At 37.6% G+C, this 19,474-nt stretch overlaps 1 protein-coding gene across 2 annotated transcripts in view; it reads left to right on the forward strand.

Annotated features, from left to right (window-relative positions):
• HOOK3 (hook microtubule tethering protein 3) overlaps window positions 1–18,121 on the forward strand; it is an 85,223-nt gene extending 67,102 nt beyond the window's left edge. Inside the window, exons 17-23 of one of the 2 annotated variants that reach the window (XM_066181584.1) lie at window positions 982–1,016; window positions 1,808–1,890; window positions 3,200–3,300; window positions 5,337–5,441; window positions 5,546–5,617; window positions 7,076–7,212; window positions 15,241–18,121. In XM_066181584.1, the coding sequence (XP_066037681.1) occupies window positions 982–1,016; window positions 1,808–1,890; window positions 3,200–3,300; window positions 5,337–5,441; window positions 5,546–5,617; window positions 7,076–7,212; window positions 15,241–15,256 (549 nt within the window). In that variant the 3' untranslated portion in view covers window positions 15,257–18,121. Of the gene's footprint in view, window positions 1–981; window positions 1,017–1,807; window positions 1,891–3,199; window positions 3,301–5,336; window positions 5,442–5,545; window positions 5,618–7,075 lie in introns of both variants that reach the window. The other variant, XM_066181585.1, reaches the window with a different exon arrangement.
• Window positions 18,122–19,474: the final 1,353 nt, after the last annotated feature.

Raw genomic sequence — 19,474 nt, forward strand, 5'->3', positions numbered from 1 at the left:
TGTTTTCCTTTGGAATTCTGATTTAAACGCAGTGATTTGTAAATGTGCTTCTTCATTATTTTTATATTTTTGGGTTTAGTGACATGTTTTAGAAAATATAACAAGATGAATTTGCTCATGAGAACACAGGAAGAAATTGCACATGCGTGAAAAATACATAGCTTTAACTTTTTCTGTTCGTGACTTTCTAAATAGTTTCTTCTGTTGGCTGCTGTTTTGCTTTATACTAATGTCATCTCTGTTTCTTGGCATGGGCTTCTGCTCAAGGCTATTGTGAGTATGGCTTTCTATTTACTTAACACTACTTTTGGTTCATAGTCATTTGAGTTTGGTTTTTTTTTTTTTCCTTTTGAAAGATATTCACTGTGTATGAAGTGAATTATAATTTAAAAACTACTTCAAAGTTTTTGTTCAAAGAGCATATCTAGATGTGATTTAACCAGAAAGTGGAACACTGTAAAGTTGTACAGTGATTTTTATGTGTCTGTAATCAATAAAAATAAGAAACACAAAAAAGGTGACCTTTTGCTACACTGCAGTTAGAAATAGTCTACTCCTTCTAGTTTCTGTGGGGATGGGAATTTAGTTCTAATTTGCTACATGTCTTCATGCAAGTTGCAATGCAATATTGGTTTTTGCAAAAAGGGTACAGCTCTTGCAAATTTTGCTGCACTTTCCAATACAAAGTACTGAACAAATTAAAACAACTGCCTTATAATTCTGTCATTTATGGATCTTGCTTTTATTGATCTACTTCTGGGAAAATATTTGTAAAGTTCTAAAGGGTTCTAATTTTACTAAAGTCATACATCTGTGATGAGAAAGGTTGCTACCACAGAGGCTTTACAATTGTAAACTAAAACTGAAGTTAAAAAGTTGGATTTTGGTTAGAATGTCAAAATTACATGTTTTAAAATAATTTTTAAAATACATTAAAACTTCACAATACATTAAAATAAAACATTTAACTTTCTATTTTAGTCAGTTCTTCTGAAAAAGAAACTTGAAGAACATCTGTAAGTATTTTTATTTGCCTATTTTGTTGCAGTTTGAAATTATGTGTTTTTCCATATAGTAAGGAAGGCACACAGTCAATAATCATGGATCTGGAAAATATACAACTAAGAGATTTGATAACACAGAAATATTTGGGAATTTGCTGTTCAGATTCTATTTTTTTTCCCACAGAAAACAGTTGTGAAAGCAAGAGTGATAAGGGAGCCATCATTTTGTGTTGGTTAGAAAACTGTGCTTAGCATTGTGCAAATCTTTGCTCAGGAGGACTAAGTAATTTTTTTCTGAGGAAAGCATGTTAATATAAACAAAATTAATTTGTTTACTCTTTGATATACAATGTGGCATAGAAGGTAATTCTTTTGGTAGTGCTATCATTTTATTGTGCTATTTTTGCACAAATTTTACTTCTCTAACCATATTTGCTTTTTGACTGTCCTGCAAAAAGAAGTTTCTCTTGCCTTTGGGTTTAGCCATTCTTTCCTCAGTGGAATATCAGTTATGATATTTAGGCACTCATTGTACAGTTAACTCTAAGTTCTGAATTAAGTATGGTTACTGACAGAGAAACTGTTTGCTGTTGCAGTTCTCCATACAGAACAATGTTTTTCATCTTACCTAACAAATATTTCTATAGTAATATTGTCACTTTGTCCTGCTCTGCAGAAAAAAAAAACCCAAGCATGCCCTTAGAAATAGTCTCTCTCTGAGGGTTTTCTGTATGGCTTAGTGCTCATTTCAAGCACAGTAATACTGCTTGTGAAACAATATGTGCTTCTGTGGTTTGTAACAGTGAGAAGCTCCATGAAGCTAACAATGAGCTACAGAAGAAACGAGCTATTATTGAAGATTTGGAACCAAGATGCAACAACAGTTGTGAGTTACCTGTGCGGTCCATTTCTTTTCTTTATAAGTTATTTCATGTGCAACGTCTTTAATTATAATACCTAAAGGAGGTGTCAGGTAAGCAAAATGTACATTTTTAATGGAAGTGACATGTATGTTGTTAGTGTCTCTGGAAACTAGGGTGACCAAAAAGATGCTTTTAACACTTGAAATGCATTTAGAAACATTGTAGAAACACAGTAGTAAGAAATCATAGAATGATAAGAGGTTAGAGTGAACCTTAAAGATCGTCTAGTCCCAAACCCTGATATCATTTGCCATAGAAATACCAGCTCACTGCCGTTGAACCTCAGCTGTCCAAAACTGTCATGTCTCTTAAGACCCTATTTTAGAAGATCCTTGCTGTTTTCACTGTCTCATTTTTACTTCCAGTGTATATTCCTTCAATGTGTTTTTGAAAATGTGTTGTAATTTGAGCAAACTTTCCATTACTCGTCAAAGAGAATATGAGATATGTATCATATTGCTCCGAGGGTATGCGGAACCCAACATCTAGTTGGTTTTTAGCACATTACTGCTGCATTTTTTCCAGAGAAGTAATGAGGGAGATAGTCCGGATTTTTCAAGGCTAATTATTTTAGAACTAGGCAAAAGTTTGTAACCAATGGCAGATTTTCTGGTTTGTGATGAAATTCTTATTTGTAGTGAGATGGAGGAAAAAAAAATTGTAATTTTTTTTTTCTGAGATCTGAGGAGTTGTATAGAAGATGTAGAAGTAAATAATGGCTTGACATATTCTTATGCCAACACAAGAAAAATCTGTGTAATTAAATTGTTCTACTGATCTTGATTGCTGCTTAAGAAAATGTGAGGGGGAAATTAAATTTAGTATATTCATGTTACAGTTTAGTAGATTTATTTAAGCAGGAGTTGTGCCTCTAAGGAATTACTCCTCTTACATAAAATAAGAAAAAATCATATTTGCCTGTATTTCATGCCAAGATATTATAGTAGCTGTAAGTCGTTAGTAAACCCATTTTCTAAATGTGTTCAGTGACAATTGCTTTATGATTTAATTTCTCTTTATTTGTTGTAATTTTTAAAAGCAAAATTATGTCCCAAAAAATCCACTTTGAGATTTTATAGGAGTACATATTTTTAATGTGTTTCTGAGCTGTACAATAATTAAATCTGTGATATCTGCCACATCAGGTTTCATATGTCAGTTTTTCTTAACTGAAATATATTTTAGCTGTGTCTTAAGTGTCTGTTGTAAAACATGAAAATATGCATAGTATAATGATGTTGTTTTCCAATGTGTGCATCTCCTGACATAAAGCACTTAAAATTGAGGAATTACAAGAAGCTCTACGGAAAAAAGAGGAAGAAATGAAGCAAATGGAAGAACGATACAAGAAGTATTTGGAAAAGGCTAAAAGTGTAAGTAAATGTGTTCCATGTTAATTATCCCTACAGAGACTGTATTACATGTCCCCTCTGTGGGAGTGAAAATGAAGAAGGGATCTGTATACACACTAAGTTAAAGAAAAGGAAGCTCCATTGATTATCATCTTATTGTTTCAGTATTTAATATGGATTAATTCTGCAGAAGATTACCCCATTTTTGGAACTCTTTTATTGATGCTTTTATGCAGTTAAGTGATGTTTTTGACTGTACTACCTTCAGTAGTTAGGTTTTTCTGATGATGTTCAGCATTCTCTTTTGTCTTTATTAATTTATGCTTCTGTCAAGAAGGTGACTAATACTTAAGTATGGGGATTATGGTTATACTACTAGCTTTGAAGTGGCAATATTATGGTACTATACTCTGCTATTTGGAGTTTCTTGAAAGCATATCAGTGTCTTTAAAGTGTATCATTACATTAGAATTTATAAGTAAGTTCCTAATTTGGCAAAATTTTATGCTTTCTTCCTTTACTTCTGTGGAGTTTCCTGAATTATTTCTTGTGAAATGCTTTCAGGAAGTCTAAACAAATTTCTCTGTCCCCCTGCCCTGCTATTTTATATTGGTTGCTGTGTCTTAGACTATACTCCACTTAAAGACAGCTTTTCCCTTTTCAGTAAGATTTGTTTATTTGTATGTGCTGTATTATTAAAGGGTATTGTATACGGCAGTAGCATTAATTAGTTAGGTTAACTTTTTTAGTCTTTTTATCAACTTCCATTTTATTTGTATTTGGTTTGGGGTTGGGTTTTTTTTCTGTTTTTGTTGTTGATGGGTTTTGATGCAGTGTTTTGGTTTTTTTTTTTTGTAGAATCATTATAGTCTTCCACTGTGGAAGATGTATCCAGGTGTAATGAATATTCTCTTTGAAAAATAACATGCTTTTATAAAGTGGAATCATAGTATCATTTTGTTTGGAAAAGATCTCCAAGTTCATCAAGTCAGCTTTTGACTGATCACCATTGTGTTAACCAGACCATGGCAGTAGGTGCCACATCCAGTTCCTTGAACATCTCCAGGGATGGTGACTACACGACCTCCCTACGCAGCCCATTCCTATACTTAACAATCCAACCTAAACCTTCCCTGGCACAGGTTGAGGCCATGTTGTTTCTTCCTGTCACTGGTTGCTGAGGAGAAGAGGCCACAACCCCCGCCCGGCTACAACCTCCTTTCGAGGAGAGAGTGACAAGGGCTCCCAGAGCCATCTTTTCTCCAGGCTAAACACCCTCACTCCCTCAGCCACTCCTCACAGGATTTATATGTTTACCATACAACAAAAATGTCTCACTAAAATTTAAAGCATTGTTTATTTCAGCATCTGGACACAACTCAAAATAGGTAGAAAGATAAAAGATGAGAAGTTTATTTCTGTATAGCCAGAAGTTGTTAAAAAGGTTCAAGCCACTTTCTATTAAAGGCTTAATAATTCAGGCATTTTGCTGGATTTGTTCTTGGTTTAGCTCTGTTTCCTAGCACTCTTGAATGACACATACAAGTGTACCAGGTGTCCCTTCATCTTTTTAGTAGCATAGCAGTTATGCGTGTACCACAGAGTGCTTCTTGGCCTAACAGAGCTACATAGAAGTGACAGCACCTGGTACCCCAGGTAGGTGAATCGTGGGAAATATCCATAAGGACAGAAGCAGTCCTTCCTCAAGCAGGAGAAATTGAAAGGCAGGAAAATCATATCTCTAAGGGGAGAAACCTTACAGAAGCTGTTTCTGTCACCATGGCTGCAAGGTAGTGTAGCCTGGGTTAAGAACTGCAAATGTGAGTCTGAAATACTGAACCTTTTAGGTATCGCTTTTTCTTGTCAGTATTTTTGTTTCCTGGTTCTGTAGAAAGAGGGCCCTGTTCAAATGCTTTAATATGTCACAGTTGATAAGAGAGGTAGATATATTTTAAGTTACTTTTTTTTTTCTTAACCTGACTTGTAAAGGTTTTAATTCCTTTACAAGATTGTTTTTGCAGGATTTAATAAAAAAACAGACTGGTTTTCTCTTTCAGGTCATCCGCACATTAGATCCTAAACAGAACCAGGGTGCTGCTCCTGAGATTCAGGCACTGAAAAATCAGTTGCAGGAGCGGGACAGAATGTTTCATTCCCTGGAGGTAGTAATCCTTGTGTTTTGTGGTAAAAACTCATTGTTTTTTAGTTGGAGACTAATACTTCTATTATATTTTGGCTTTAAATACATGGATTTTTTGTTTTATAGAAAGAATATGAGAAAACAAAAAGTCAAAGAGAAATGGAGGAGAAATTTATCGTTAGTGCCTGGTACAACATGGTAAGAATCTCACAAATACTTAATTGAAAAGAAAAAAAAAAGGAAAGAAACTGTATTTCTGGCATGTTTATAACAGCACTCATTCATTTACAGTATTTTTGTTTGAAAAGTGTTTTCCAACACACAAACACAGAAGCAAATACTTTCCAGTAATTTAAGTTATCTCTATGTAAGAGTATGTTCCTATAATAACCTTGTGGAAAATAAAAAAATGAAGTTTGTAATTTTCAAGTTTTAAAACTAAAAATGGCTCAAATCATTATATTGTAATCCCAGCCCTTCACTGATGCAAATTACAGTGCTCAAATTTACTTTGATTCACCACTCTCCGGTCTTCCAGTTGTCTCTAATGAAGGGGCACAATCAAAGCCCTTCATCTTACTTGCAATTCAGTTGAAGTGCTCTGAGAAACGTTCCCTTTAACTTGAGTGCAGATTTAGCCCCATACAAAGAGTGAGAGCATCAGCAAGAGCCTCACTTAAATTATTCAAAGAATAAATCTGAATAGAAGATAGGGTGTGTGCAGCCATACAGCTTTTGCTGGGCCTGTGTGTCAGTAGAGCTGTCACCCACATCAGGTGTGTTCAAGACTTCTCTTTGGCAGACTGGTTCCATTGAAACTGCTCTTCATCTGTAACTTGACATCTGTAACTTTATTGTTTCATTCTGCTCCATCATAGAATTCAAATTCCTCCTCTCTGTATTCCTTTGGAAGTTTTCTTTTTGCTGTTCTACATCCTTCTTGTGTTTGTGAATAGCAAGTCTAAACTCAAGCAGCGGTTGAATTATTTACCTATTGAAGGTGTTTTCAAGTGACCAGTTTCTTTGGCCAATTTTATAACATTAGTCCCATGAACAAGTAGAAGTCAAGCCTGAGGTAAGACCCACAGTTCAGTGACCTATCATGAACACTAAGATGATAACTTCGATACTACTAGTGTCATGAATACTAAAATTGATAGCTTTGTCTGTATCATTCTTTAATTAGCCTCTGCTTTTATACACTACTACACAACCCACTACAGCTTTCTTGATTTCCTCATTGTGTTTTTGCTTGATGAGAACATACTGTTTACCAAGATATGCTTCTGACGTATGAGCTGGTGTTTCCACAGAGAATGACAATACCTAAACTTCCTTCAGAAGAAAAGTACTTTTCTAGGTCAACATGCTGAAAGGCACCAGGGACTGGGGGGGACCCTTTTGGAAAGAATTGTCCAATTGCCATAAGAAGCATATATTGAGTTCTTAGGTGGTTACTCTAAACCTGGAGAACAACTGCAGGGAAGAGTTCCACACAAAGCATTAGGAAGATTATCTTGGAAATATGATGCTTTGTGTATGGAGTTCATAACAGTTTAGTCAGTGTGAAGACAGAAATAATGAACAAAATGTAAATTAATAAAGTTGTTTGGTGTTTTGTATTGGCATTCACTGAGAATTTCTCTTTGTCCATAGGGTATGACTCTGCATAAAAAAGCAGCAGAAGACAGACTGGCTAGTACAGGCTCAGGACAGTCCTTCCTGGCTAGACAAAGGCAAGCCACAAGCACAAGGAGATCTTATCCTGGTCATGTCCAGCCAGCAACAGCAAGGTAGAGAAGCCTTGCCCTTTAAAAGAAAGCTGCCCTGTGATCCAGGCCACTTCTATTGCAAGTGACAACATTCAAGGAAAATAAACCAGCACCCTTTCTCTTTCTCCTTTGTTACTGCTATTATTTTACAGTTCACGAACGGATTTTATTATGCTTTCTCATTGCTCTGTAATACCCTTTGCATATATTTTTTGGAGTTCATTTCTCTCTGCATTTTCTGAATGTGCCAAAATTTTGAAAACATCTAGAGGAGTGCTGTATAATAAGTCTCATTTGTATGAAGCCTGGTCTCTTACGAAAAACCTCATGTGGACTATATGACAATGCAGATTTCTTACCACAGTTGGCACTTTGGTGCCTGTAAGGGTTGCTATGCTTTATAAGACTTGTTTTGTTCAAAGGGAATTAGCTTTTTATTTCATCTCCTATCCTGTTGCTTCAGAAAAATGCTGAAATCTCATTACAGACATGCAAAGTTGGATTATAGTATTATTGTGAAATATATTTCATACTAAAAAATTCACCAATGCAAAAAAAAAAGATGGGGAGTTTTTTTAATCGCCTAAGTGCAAAGTTTGCTCTTATTCTTGGTATTTAGGGAAGCAAGATGATTTTTTTCCCGGTTTTTCTTTATTAATTGATGTTAGCTCTTTTGCTGGTAGAGATTAATATTTTCAAATGATTATTCCACTCTTCTTTGTCAAGTGTTAGCTTAAATACATATTTTGAAAAGGTCAAAAAGTATTTAGCATGTGCTAATCTGCTACTCTATGATCCATTTTAAAAGGACATTTGTTCTAAAATTTTATGATTATGGATGAACAATACATAATGGATCAAGGCCCCAGTTAATATTGTTAATGTATTCCAGTTGTTATCCCCTACTAAAAGACTTGCTTTTAATATATTGATTCAGGGTATAATTGTTATCAGTTGCCTTACTAATGGTACCAGTGCCTTCAGGTGAGTTTATTGCTGACTTTGTTGGAAACTGGCTGTGATTTGTTGTACTGCCTTTTTAGTATATAGCTGATTATTGTTGTAATGCCTTCCTGTTGATCAGTGGATGGAGGCTCTTCTTATTTTGGTTTTGTTCCAACAAAGTTGTGCATTTTCCCTGACCAGTTCTATGCATTCCCTGTCATTTTTGTCAAAGAATTGATGGACAGAGAACCTGAGTATTCACTGGAAGTTTCATAATCACACATCTTGTTGTGGTTCAGTTTTAAATTTAGAGACTGGTTTTAAATTTAGGTCTTTATTTAGAGACACTTTGGACTCTAATGCACATGCAGTCAGTTTATAAATTTATTCTTTCACCTGATTTTAATGCCCTTCTAAGTGGAGATGTTTATTTTTGCATAAATCCCTTTAGAGAAAAGATACTAGTATTTATCAATCATCTGAATGTCTGTTTTAATTCAAAGCTTGGTTAGAATGAGCAATGGATAATTAAAACAAGCACACCAAATTAAAGGGTAATAAACAGGTGAATAACTTTTTTAGGTACTATTGTTTTATCCTCATGTGCATCATCTGTTTTAATCTGGGCTAAGATATGCATTCAGTGTGTGTCTGAAAAATATTTTCAGTTCCAGTTACACCCCCTCCTTGCTGAATTCTATATATAGTTTTGTCTTTTATTCCTCACAATTGGGAAAAAATAGTTTTCTAAAAATTTTCTGTACTTAAGCACTGTATGACTGGTATGGGCTGTGCTTGTAAAAATTAGATGAGACATTGCAAGTTTCCTATATGCAGAAAGATAACAATGCAGAGGAAGTTATGGATAATTTCTGTAGCGCAGTGAGGTGATATACTCAATCTGCTGTCTTACTGAGATACAAAATGCTATCTATAATTATCTAGATTATTACAGTTTGTGTGTTATATCTTTTTCTGATCCTGTGCAATCGATTTTAATAACTTGAAGAACTCTTTACCACATGCTGTATGTGAACAGGAGCAAGACCACTCTGAGGGAACTTGATGTTCCTGTTTGAGATTACAGCATTTTATGTCACCCAGAGCAAGAACCTAAGGATACCTAAAGCTCCAGGGCTCCTCATTTTAATCTAGCTAACTTTTTCTGTTACTAAACTGCCAAGGGCTATTTGGGAAAGACAGGTATGGAACCTTAATGGGAATTTTTATTTCTTTTTATCTTTCATCTAGTAATTTAATTACTTACCGCTCTTGATTAGGTGCAGGTCTAAAAGTACTTGAATACAATCAGCATACTAGAATAAAAGTGATTTGTTTTATTATGTTAATATTTGTTTTACTGTTTTGCCTCCAAAGTTTGATGACAGGCTAATGCCCCTGAGAGTTAGGAAATGAACAGATGCTGATTAGAAGTCTTGTCTTACGCTTTTACTTTCCGATCTCTCGTAGCTTCTTTTCCTTCTTGGTGGTTTTTGGCTTTTCTCTTATTCTTTGTGAGTCTGTCTTTTCCTTGAAGATAAGACACTGAAGTGTTTTCTGTAGTTCTCTTCAAAAATAGATAGCATCATTATATAGCATCAAAGAGCAACACAAGACTCATATTGAATCTGAGCTTTACTGTTGCTCACAGTAGTTGTTAGGCAAGTGAACAATCCTTTTGTCTTTGAGAATTTACAAGCTTGCAGAAATTCTGTTATTTCCCAGAATTCATGTTGAATATAAAAACCTAAAAATGTACTGCACTCTTGAAGAAGTATACTCAGTTGAAGTCTGGTTCTAGTAAGTAATTTGTTATGTCTTCTATTAGTAATTAGAGTTAAATTCTTTGTTCTTCTGTGCTTTACTACTTTAATTTGCTGCATACATCCATTCTTAATCTTTGTATGTTGGTGAATGCAAGTGGTGAACATCATTATACCTTCTCTTTCACAGAAACAGCTTCTTTATTCAAAGGATTGAGCTTCATTATTTTGCTTGCTTGCTATGTATCTTTGTAAGTAGTGTGTATTAAGAAAAAGAAGGAGCTCAGACTGTTACTCCAAGGAATAAACACATATATAGGGGAGCTACCAGTGTATGTTCCCTATTTGTTTTACCTTGAGTAATAAAAGAATATAGGCAAATGCCCCAACCTATGGAACCGAATTCTCTCAGCACATTAGATAGTTCGAGAAGTTTTTAGGAATACTTTTTTTCCCCTGAGGCAAGAAAGACTATTTACATAAAAATGGTAGTGGTAATTATTAAGCCAATGTTATATCCTGTCCCGATACACTACAGAAAAAATCTGTACAACTGAGTTTAAAGACTAAAGGTTGTCCAGGTCAGAGATAAAACAACTGAAGAGTTCATTAGGGTACTTCTCTGGACACTGTGCTGAGGATCTGCCCATAATAATTTTTCTGACAGATTTTAATTAAATGCCAATTAAAGATAACAGATAAATAGATAAATATTTTCACTGTTTAGAGCTAAAGCTTAGTTTCTGACCTAAAAAGATGTGTTCAGTCTAGTTCGTATACTTCTGTAGAGAGTTGAATTTTTAGCATATCCGATCGGACATGACAGAAAAAGAAAATTCAAGTTCCCTGTTTCCTTGGTAGCAACACATAACCACTTGGATCATAACATGTATTTTCTAAGTGCTTTAAAAACTGAAGTAATATAATTTAAGGGTTATGTGTTCTATCCACAGTGCAAAGGTCAATACATGTCTGGAATATGCAACTTTGTATATTGCAACATGAAGTAAATATATAATGGCTACAAGATGCCTTTCATTCTGTTTGGAAATAATCAAATGGTAATCCTGTCCTGTTCAAGTCACTTGTGTTAGCAGTAATGCTTCTGCAAGTTTTTTGTGGCTCTGTTCTGTAAGGAGCGCTGGCATTTTTGTATGTGTATGAAAGAATTAACAGTGACTATTCCTATTAGTGCTTTATTATGAGCTCAAATAGTAAGTGGTATGTGTGAGCTGTCAAGAAAATTTAGAAACTTTTTGGCAATTTTAAAGTCCTTGGTATTTTGACATGTGCAAGTAGCTTTTGCTTTTCCTCTCTTCTCTAGTATATGAGACTATACACTTAACAGCTTCCTGAATGATTTTGAGTGGGTTTAATTGTCCTGATGTATTGACATCATCTGTAGATTTGGTAGTTGTAAGATGTTTTAATGTCACCACTAGATTTTCTTCTTGTTGGTGATTTGGAGGAAGACTATCCTGAATGTGGCTAACTTTCCTTTTTCCTATGAAGTAAAACAGTATTTCAGTTTTACTTACTGTATGGAGATTTTTTATTCTAGGCCAACATATTGACTTTTTTCAAGGATTGAAGAGGGAGGTATTTTTGCACTCAGTCAGTTATGCAATACTGACTTCTTATGGGTTTTTGCACATGTGTTTTAGGTAGAATGTGGACTCTGTGTTTTGCAGTAAGATTGTATTGATAAACTTCAGCACCTCCTAGCCAAATTTAGCAGGTATTTTCCTCACCTGGCATTGCATAAATAAATAACTAAAAGGATTTATCAGGATATACTTCCAAGTGGTGAAGTTTTTTGGAGCAAATATCATCTTCTAGGTAGGATCCTAGCCATGCCTCCAGTTTGTCACTTTTAAGGAATCAAGAACATATCCTAGCATGACTGATTAGATTGCCTTACTCCTGTGGTCTTTCTTCCCTCTGGAAGTCCAGAAAAGTCACAGAAGTTTCAGTGATCCTGCAGGCTATAAATAAAAAGAAGGTGATTTCTTTGGTTTGAAAATTGAGGAGGCAGATGCAAGCAGCTAGTCCGTACAAAATTCAGAAGAGCATTCTTTCACCATTTTGCTTTTTCATTTAAAAATTAATTAAGAACCTGAGCTAATTGAGCTAGGTTTTTATCTTTTTAATTAAATTTTAATTGAGTAACTATTAGAGGTTTTACTTGTGTATAAGGCAGAAGCTGTCATTGATCAGCCATTGCAACCTCAGACTTCTTGCATCTGGTACCATGAAACTCTGTAAATTTTGACTCTGCTGTCAGCTCCATTGTACCATGATGAGGACTTAGCTGGCTTCATCCTCTGTTTTTCTTTGATTTTATTTTTGTGTATTCATTAAAGTTTTGGGACATAAAGTTCATTTTTAAAATGCATTCAGTGATTGAATTAGGCAATGAATGAAAGTTGATTGGGGGGCTCTAGGAAACTTGACAAATCATACCATCGTTCCATGGGGCGTTGAAACAGCACCTGACAGTGTAACCAAGGCTGTTTTCCAGACAGATTGGTGTCAGACTGTAGTCAGTGGAGCAGTAGGAACTTGGGCTGACTGCTGTAATTGAAGTCCTCATCTGCTGGGGGATGGTGTTGCTGTCAGCTTCATTGTGGTCCAGGTTCTATCTTCACCTTTGGGCTTTGCCAAGGTAGTGAAGGACTATCCTGAAGTATATTTCTGCATTAGTTGCCTCTGGTGGCTTATCAGGAGTTTGCTCTGCTGCTGTTTGCTGTGCATGTAAAGTCATTTGGAAAATGGCATATCCTTCAGTCCCCTTTGCATACTGTGTCATTTCCAGACCGAAAACAGATTCCGTTTGCCAAATAAAATTTCTTGCAGTTGTCTTGCTGCTACGGGTCTCAGAGACTGATCCTTACAACGTATAAAATTCTGCTAGTAGAGGGAAATACAGGTCAGTCAGGTATGGTTGGGCAGTTTTTCCTTTCTGGTGCTGACTTTATTCATTGCTTTGCATTAGAGAGGTCCTTAATGATCAGATGAGGGAATTGCAGAAGGAGGAATGTGGTTGTTTTAATCATTAAAAAAGCAGATATTTGTCAGCACTTTGAAGAACTGCTAACTACTGTAGCATGGCACAGATCTGAAACAGTGCAAAAGCAAATATTTCCACAGGTATAGAATAGTTTATTCTGGAAATGGAAAATGAATCCGTAATGATTATACCTAACTTGAAGAGAGCCAACATAAAGTCCAGTTGTTACTGTTAGCATGCTCATGTTGTTAGTCTGATCATGAAAGTGGATGGAATTTTAAGAGAGAATCCCCACTGGTGTAGTATTTGTGGAGTTATAAAATAGTTGGAATGAGACCATCAGACTTTTGATTTGGATTTGAATATAACATCAGTTACATAATTTAAAATACTGTAGAGCAGAGGTTATTGTTCACAGTCACAAAAGGTTAGTAAGCTGGAGAGTAAACTTATTTCCTGGAGGCATCAGTGGTATTGAGAGAGATTTTAAAGCTTTTGTTTAGCCGTATCAGTAAAGTCTTGGAATAATTATAAACATTACATTATAAGGCCACAGTGTTTAAAATTTATAATCTGCTTTGTATTCTCTTTGTCACGCCTCCCTAGACACACTGTCTGCTGCATGAACTGTCTCTTTCTAAAGATGCTGCAGATGCAGTAGCAGGTTATGCTCAGTGAATTTACCCTCACATCTTGCATCTCTGTTTTCTTCTGTGTGTTGCTGCCTCAACAGGTGGTTTTAAATTGACAGACAACTATTTTTAGAACATGATAAGAATTTCTGGTCAGGAAAGGGCACTAATAGGTGAATTTTTACATCCTTGAAAGGTAGTTCAGTGTCCTGAGTTTACAAGACCTCTCAGAAGTACTGTTGACTCGAAGAGAAGCCTGAAATGTCACTTCTGTGTATGTGAAACATACACTTGAAGGACACTTGAAATGTTACTAAATAGTAAGTTTGAGCTAAATAATAGCCAGGTGAGACTAAAGGAATAGATTATATTCATTTATATGCAATAGAATAGGTACATGCTTATGTAGCTTGTACTTTTTATTTTTTATAGGATAGCTACAGTGATCTTCCCATTAATCCTGAACTATTTAGCTTTATGCACCAAGCAGTGCCAAGCAAGCTTAAAAGACAATGATTGCTCAAAATATACACCCTTGAGGTCTTTGAATGTGTTAAATTTTTTATTCCATTTGGTATGTGTCTCTGTGTTTCTGTTTGTTTTTCAATTATGATTGGTATTCTGAATGGATGAATGAGAAGGAAAAAAAGAAGGGTACACAAGCTACAGGACTTGTGGCATAAATACTCTTTTTTATTTATTTAACCTGGCTTGTCCCATCACAAGAAGCATTCTTAGAACCATTTTTGACCAGTGCAATACAAGGGAGAAGGAAGTGGGGAAACAGGCTCTAATTTCAGTCTGGTGAAGCCAGTTTGCTCTTTGCAATATGAAAACAAAAATGCCCATTTAGTGCTGTGCCCGTGCTGTGTAGGGACATCTGTGTTGCTTGGGCAAAGTGGAAGCACTGTGGCTGTCTCAGTAAAGCGTTCCATTCCAGTTACACTGGCCAGGGAAAAGGGTGCATCAGTGATGATGGAGAACTGTGCCAACTTCTCCAATTTTCTTCCAAACTTAGATTCCCTTCCGCAGCAATTGTGGAGTGCTCTCTTGACTGCTTGGTGACTCTGACTCACCTTGCTTTAACAAGAACATGTATCATTTTCTGGCAATTCAAACCTTTATTTTCCTGCAAGGGATAGAACTTGCCAGTGCAGTGGGGCAGTGATGCTGAGCCTCATGCACAGGATGAGCTCTGATGTAATTTAAATGCCTTCAGTGGTGCTTAGAGCTCAAGACAGTTGTCATAACTCTGATTGTCTTTTTGTGTAAACATGTGCAGAATTGGTTGGGCACCTTTCACTTTATCTTGCTTTTAACAGTTGTACTCAAAGACAGCAGGAATGCCTGAGACTCACTCATTGCTGTGTAAACTTACTTTCCATAGCTATTTTAGTTAAGAATGGTGCCCTGAAGAATTTTACTCCAAAGCATGTGAAGTTTAATTACAACTAAATTTAGATATTGACCAAGGCTATTTTTTTTTGCTTTTTCCGGTTATAGGCCTGCAACCTTCCTGTTAATTTGAACAGTTGCTTGGCAAAGGTATTTTCCCTGTGAATTTGCACAACTCCTAAGTAGAGGTGGCCTTACTAAACTGCTTTTAAAAAGACCTGTTCTGTTCTCTGTTTTGTTGGGTTTTTTCAACAGTAATATGTTACCTGCTTTTTAACTTTCTTCTTTATTCTTTTATTTGCAGTGATGTGGTTGCATGACCTGCAGCATTATTATAACAGGGACTGTTCAGTGCATGACTTGCTTTTCTGTCCAGACTGCATAACCAAAACTTAACCAGTTCTACACTTAAGACTCATGGCCATCTGATTTCAAAGGGGGATCTGCTTGCAGAGAAGCTTACCATCCTGGGGAGTGGCTTTCCCATTTCCCACTTCCACTTAATCTTTCTCTTCACACAAAGGTCTCCTATGAGGCTAGAAGAGAGGAAATCCTGTATTCACAACTCAACAGGAGGCGTTCTGCACACTGACAGAGCACTGTCAGCTCTCCATTTTATGTCTGCCTGTCCACTTTATTTAATTCTGATTAACAGTATTAACACACAGACTTCCTGCAACATTTTCATATACCGAACTATAAAAATCTAGTCTTAATGAGTTCCTTAAAAGGCCTTTTGGTTACTGTTAAAATTTCAAAGCACCTGCACCCTTAAAGGATCCACTTTGAATCTTTAAACAAATAAAGCGAAGGAGGTGTATTACCGGGAGAAATGACTAATGAATTGCTGCTTGGCGATCCCATCTTCCTTAGAAAACCAAGCAAGTTTCATCTGATAATCTCCGAGCCAGGCAAACTACCGGGTGGTATTTTGTTCACAGGCACTGCCTGCTTCATTAATATGTATATACACAGTAGTTTGTGGCTGTTGTATTTTTCTCTCTACATTTGAGCTGTGTTGTTGGTTTCTTTCAGAAACTTTTTTTTCCTTTCTTTACAATTGTTATAACAATCTGAGGAAAGACCATGAATGGAGATAAGTATGAAAGTAATTTACACTTTCAGTATTATGCAGACTGTCCTTGCCAGTTTATAATTTGGATTGTTTATCTTTCATCTGTATTGTTTTTTTCCTTTCTTATTTTCTTTCTCCTGTCACAGTCTTAGCTATTTAATTTCCAATTGCACTAGCTTGGCTGTTTCCTTGTATTTTGAAGTTTAGCTATAAAATTTGCCATATGTAGACAGTGTAACTCAAAATGCTTTGTACTGCCTATATTAATTTAAAGAGCTGCTTATTTAATATTCCTAAATATCTGCACATTTGTACTACTGTATCTTTGTTTTGTATTGGACATCCGGTACTGGCAAGATTCAGAAGATGAGGGAGTGCTGTAGTGTTGTAAGTTAAGAGGTTTATTGTATAGGAGTTAGTACGTAACAAAACAGGGAAGGGGGCTTTCAAGCCATAGGATTTGCTGGAAAAACTGAAAAGTCTGAATGCTGAGTACCTTAAGTGGTTTGAATCCAGTTATAGAGAAACCCCATTCTTGCTCACCTGGATCTTAATCCTGGCAGACATATCGATAAGAACTCTGCTGCCTCCAGGAATAGTTTTCCTTACTGGGGCAGTAGAAGAGCCTCCAGCCCTGTTTGCCATGGGGGCACCCTCACGCTGAAGAAGCATTGTGTTCACTTGTCTCTGCAGTCTCTCCTGGTCACACACACAGTGCCTGCCTCGTCTCTGGCCCGTCAGGTGGGCTCTGACAGAGCCACATGTCGTGTGCAGAGATGCCCACTTGTCCAGTCCTCAGGGATCCTGATCCCACGGTGTCCGTGGCCTTGTGCAGAATGATGTGGAAAAAGGACAGATGTGTGCCTCACCAGAGTGAGGTGGTCTGCACTGTGTGGCAAAGGGATGGGCAGGTAGGAATGGCAAAGCAGGCCAGGCAGCAGAGTGAAGAATAAAACTAGGATCCCAGTGAGAACTGTGGTGTTTTCCCTTCTGGATACTGTATCAGTTACCATGGCTGCCAGGTGCTCTGGCTGACAGCTGTCCGTAAAGGCTTCAGATGGGGATATATGTCTTTTCTGGTCCACCAGGGCCAGGGACAGTGAAGTCTGACGTGACCTGCAGCCAGGATCTGGCGTTTGGTGATACTCTTGTCAGATACTCATGCAGCAGAGGCAACAGCATTTCATCAGACTGAGTCAGCAGAAAGCTGAAGGATTTGTGTCTTTCCAGGTCCTAGCCATTGATCCCTTGTTATGTGTCAGGGCAAGCGTTTCTAGTAAAACTTCCTTTAGTTGGGTGTTAAAGGCATGGTATGTTCTTCATTTGCAAGTGCTGCTTCGGCTGGGACCACACCCTGCCGCAAGCCAGGCTGGGTGCAGGATCCCTGAAATCAGGGCACTATGGTGGGCAGGAGGGGATGGCTTTTTTTGTGCACCTGCCTCCACAGATGTCCCAAAGTGATGCCGAACAGTACCTCATTTTTCCAAGTGGTCTGTGCAGATTAGAGACTAAGTATCAGTTGTTCTTGAGCCTTGATGACATTTGTATGTAAGTGTGTTTAGCTTGACAAAAGTTGTTTGAGTTTACTAATGCAACAGAGAGATGTCAGGTGGAGCCAGCCAATGAGCTGGCTACTTTAATTAGATTAGTCTGTCATCTCTGTCATGAAGTGGTTGTGAGCTCTCAACTCAGAGCTGATCTCCAGCATGTCTCTGATATACTAACTTCATTTGTGCTGCATAGAAAACTCTCTTACCTTCTTAATAGCAGCTTGTTTGACAGTCCTGAATTAAATGTTGATCAATTATCAAAATAATAACTGTTTGTGAAGTTGCCAGTGATATATTTTCTGTAAAAGAATTAATTCTTAGAGTGTCAAAACATTAATTTCCCATTTCAGTTCTTCTACAAATGGTGTAACTACCAGATTGTTATGGTAGCAATATTAATATACATACCTGTATATAGACAAAAAAAACCTCATTAATGATAATTGGAATCAAAAAGTTTAATATTTTTTCCCAGACAAATACACTAATGCTTCCAAGGTGATAGAAGTGTGTACAGTTGTTAAACAAGTTGTAAATAAACGCTTATATAAAATGTAAAAGCTTGTATCTCCTTTATTTGGTGCTTCATTGTGAATTGTGTTTCCTGGGGCTCTGCAAAGGAGGGTCAGTGGCAGGTGGGCAGCACCAGCACATCAGAAAGCACAACATCCTCATTTCTGCTGGGACACAGCCGATCTAGCTGCCTGAGGTGCATGCTGTGGTTGGCTTTCCAAGGGTCAAGGCTAAATGACTAGAGAAAGTTTTCCCTTGCCAATGGACGCTTCCCAACAGATGTTGCCAAAGGAAGAGACACTGAGGAAAAGAGACACTGCTGGCGTGGACAGAAACAACTGTCCTTCCATCCTGCACTGATGAGAGCTCTGGTGTCTGGTGAAGGAGGAGGCCTGGGTTAGGGTCTCAGAATGCGCAAATGCTGATCTTTGTGAAAGAGAGCAATTGTGCCCATGAGTATTGTGTGTGGCGCTGGGGTTAAGAATGGCACAGTCTTTCAGGGGCTGCTCTGTAAAAGGAATAGAATCAGAAAGAGAAGGGTGCCCTGGTGGCAGTGCTGCCAGCCTGATAGTGACTGGAGAGCTGGTGAGGCTGAGGGCAGGCTGGGATGAAGTGTTTGCTGTCTGGGAAGGGCCTGGAGAAGAGAGAGCCCCAGAGGTGGCCAGCTTCCTCCTGCACCATAGGCAGTGGATGGTGGAAGCAGGAAATCTGCCAGCGCCTCATTTGTAGCTGCCTGTGATTCATTCTGGCCCTCAGTCCCACCTGTCACTCCTCTTCACCTTTGGCATGACTAGTGTTTCCTGCCTCTGACCATCTTTACTTTTTCCCTTACTTCTAACTTCTCCTAACTTTTGCTATACACCTTTTTCCTTTCCCAGCTCTCCCACCCAGCAGTGTGTTGAGACCTACATTGGTATGCCTTGTTCTGGCCTCTATGCACCGCTTTCTGCTCTGCTCCCTGACAGCTCCTCCAAGGCCATGACTCATGATCCATCCACATGGTGTGGGGGGAATTGTGCCCCTGGCCCTTGCTTCATGCTGCCAGCCCAGCAGGGAGGATGCAGCTCTGCAGGTTCTCTTCCTGTGGTACCTCTCTACACGCCACTGTGCAAGGCCCTGCTTTTACCACTGTCCCACAAGTGTGTTTATGTTGCATTAGCTGTTGCAGGAGGTGACAGCCAGTGCTGAGTTAAAAAGTGTGGTGGAAGTACAGTCCAGAAGCTGCACAGTTCTGCCCTGCAGTTCCCTTTCCTACTTTCTTTTTCTATGAATAACTTTTGAGCACCTATATACTGTGCACATTAAGTATAGTAAACACTGCAAATAAATCCTTGTGCCCATTGGCCTCTCTCAAGACCCTTTCCTCTTCCTTAGGAACTAAAACAACTAAACAGCCTCAA

This window comes from Chamaea fasciata, unplaced genomic scaffold, assembly GCF_029207755.1.
Source record: "Chamaea fasciata isolate MVZ Bird 193981 ecotype frontalis unplaced genomic scaffold, bChaFas1.0.hap1 SCAF_4, whole genome shotgun sequence".
NCBI classification, from domain to species: Eukaryota; Metazoa; Chordata; class Aves; order Passeriformes; family Sylviidae; genus Chamaea; species Chamaea fasciata.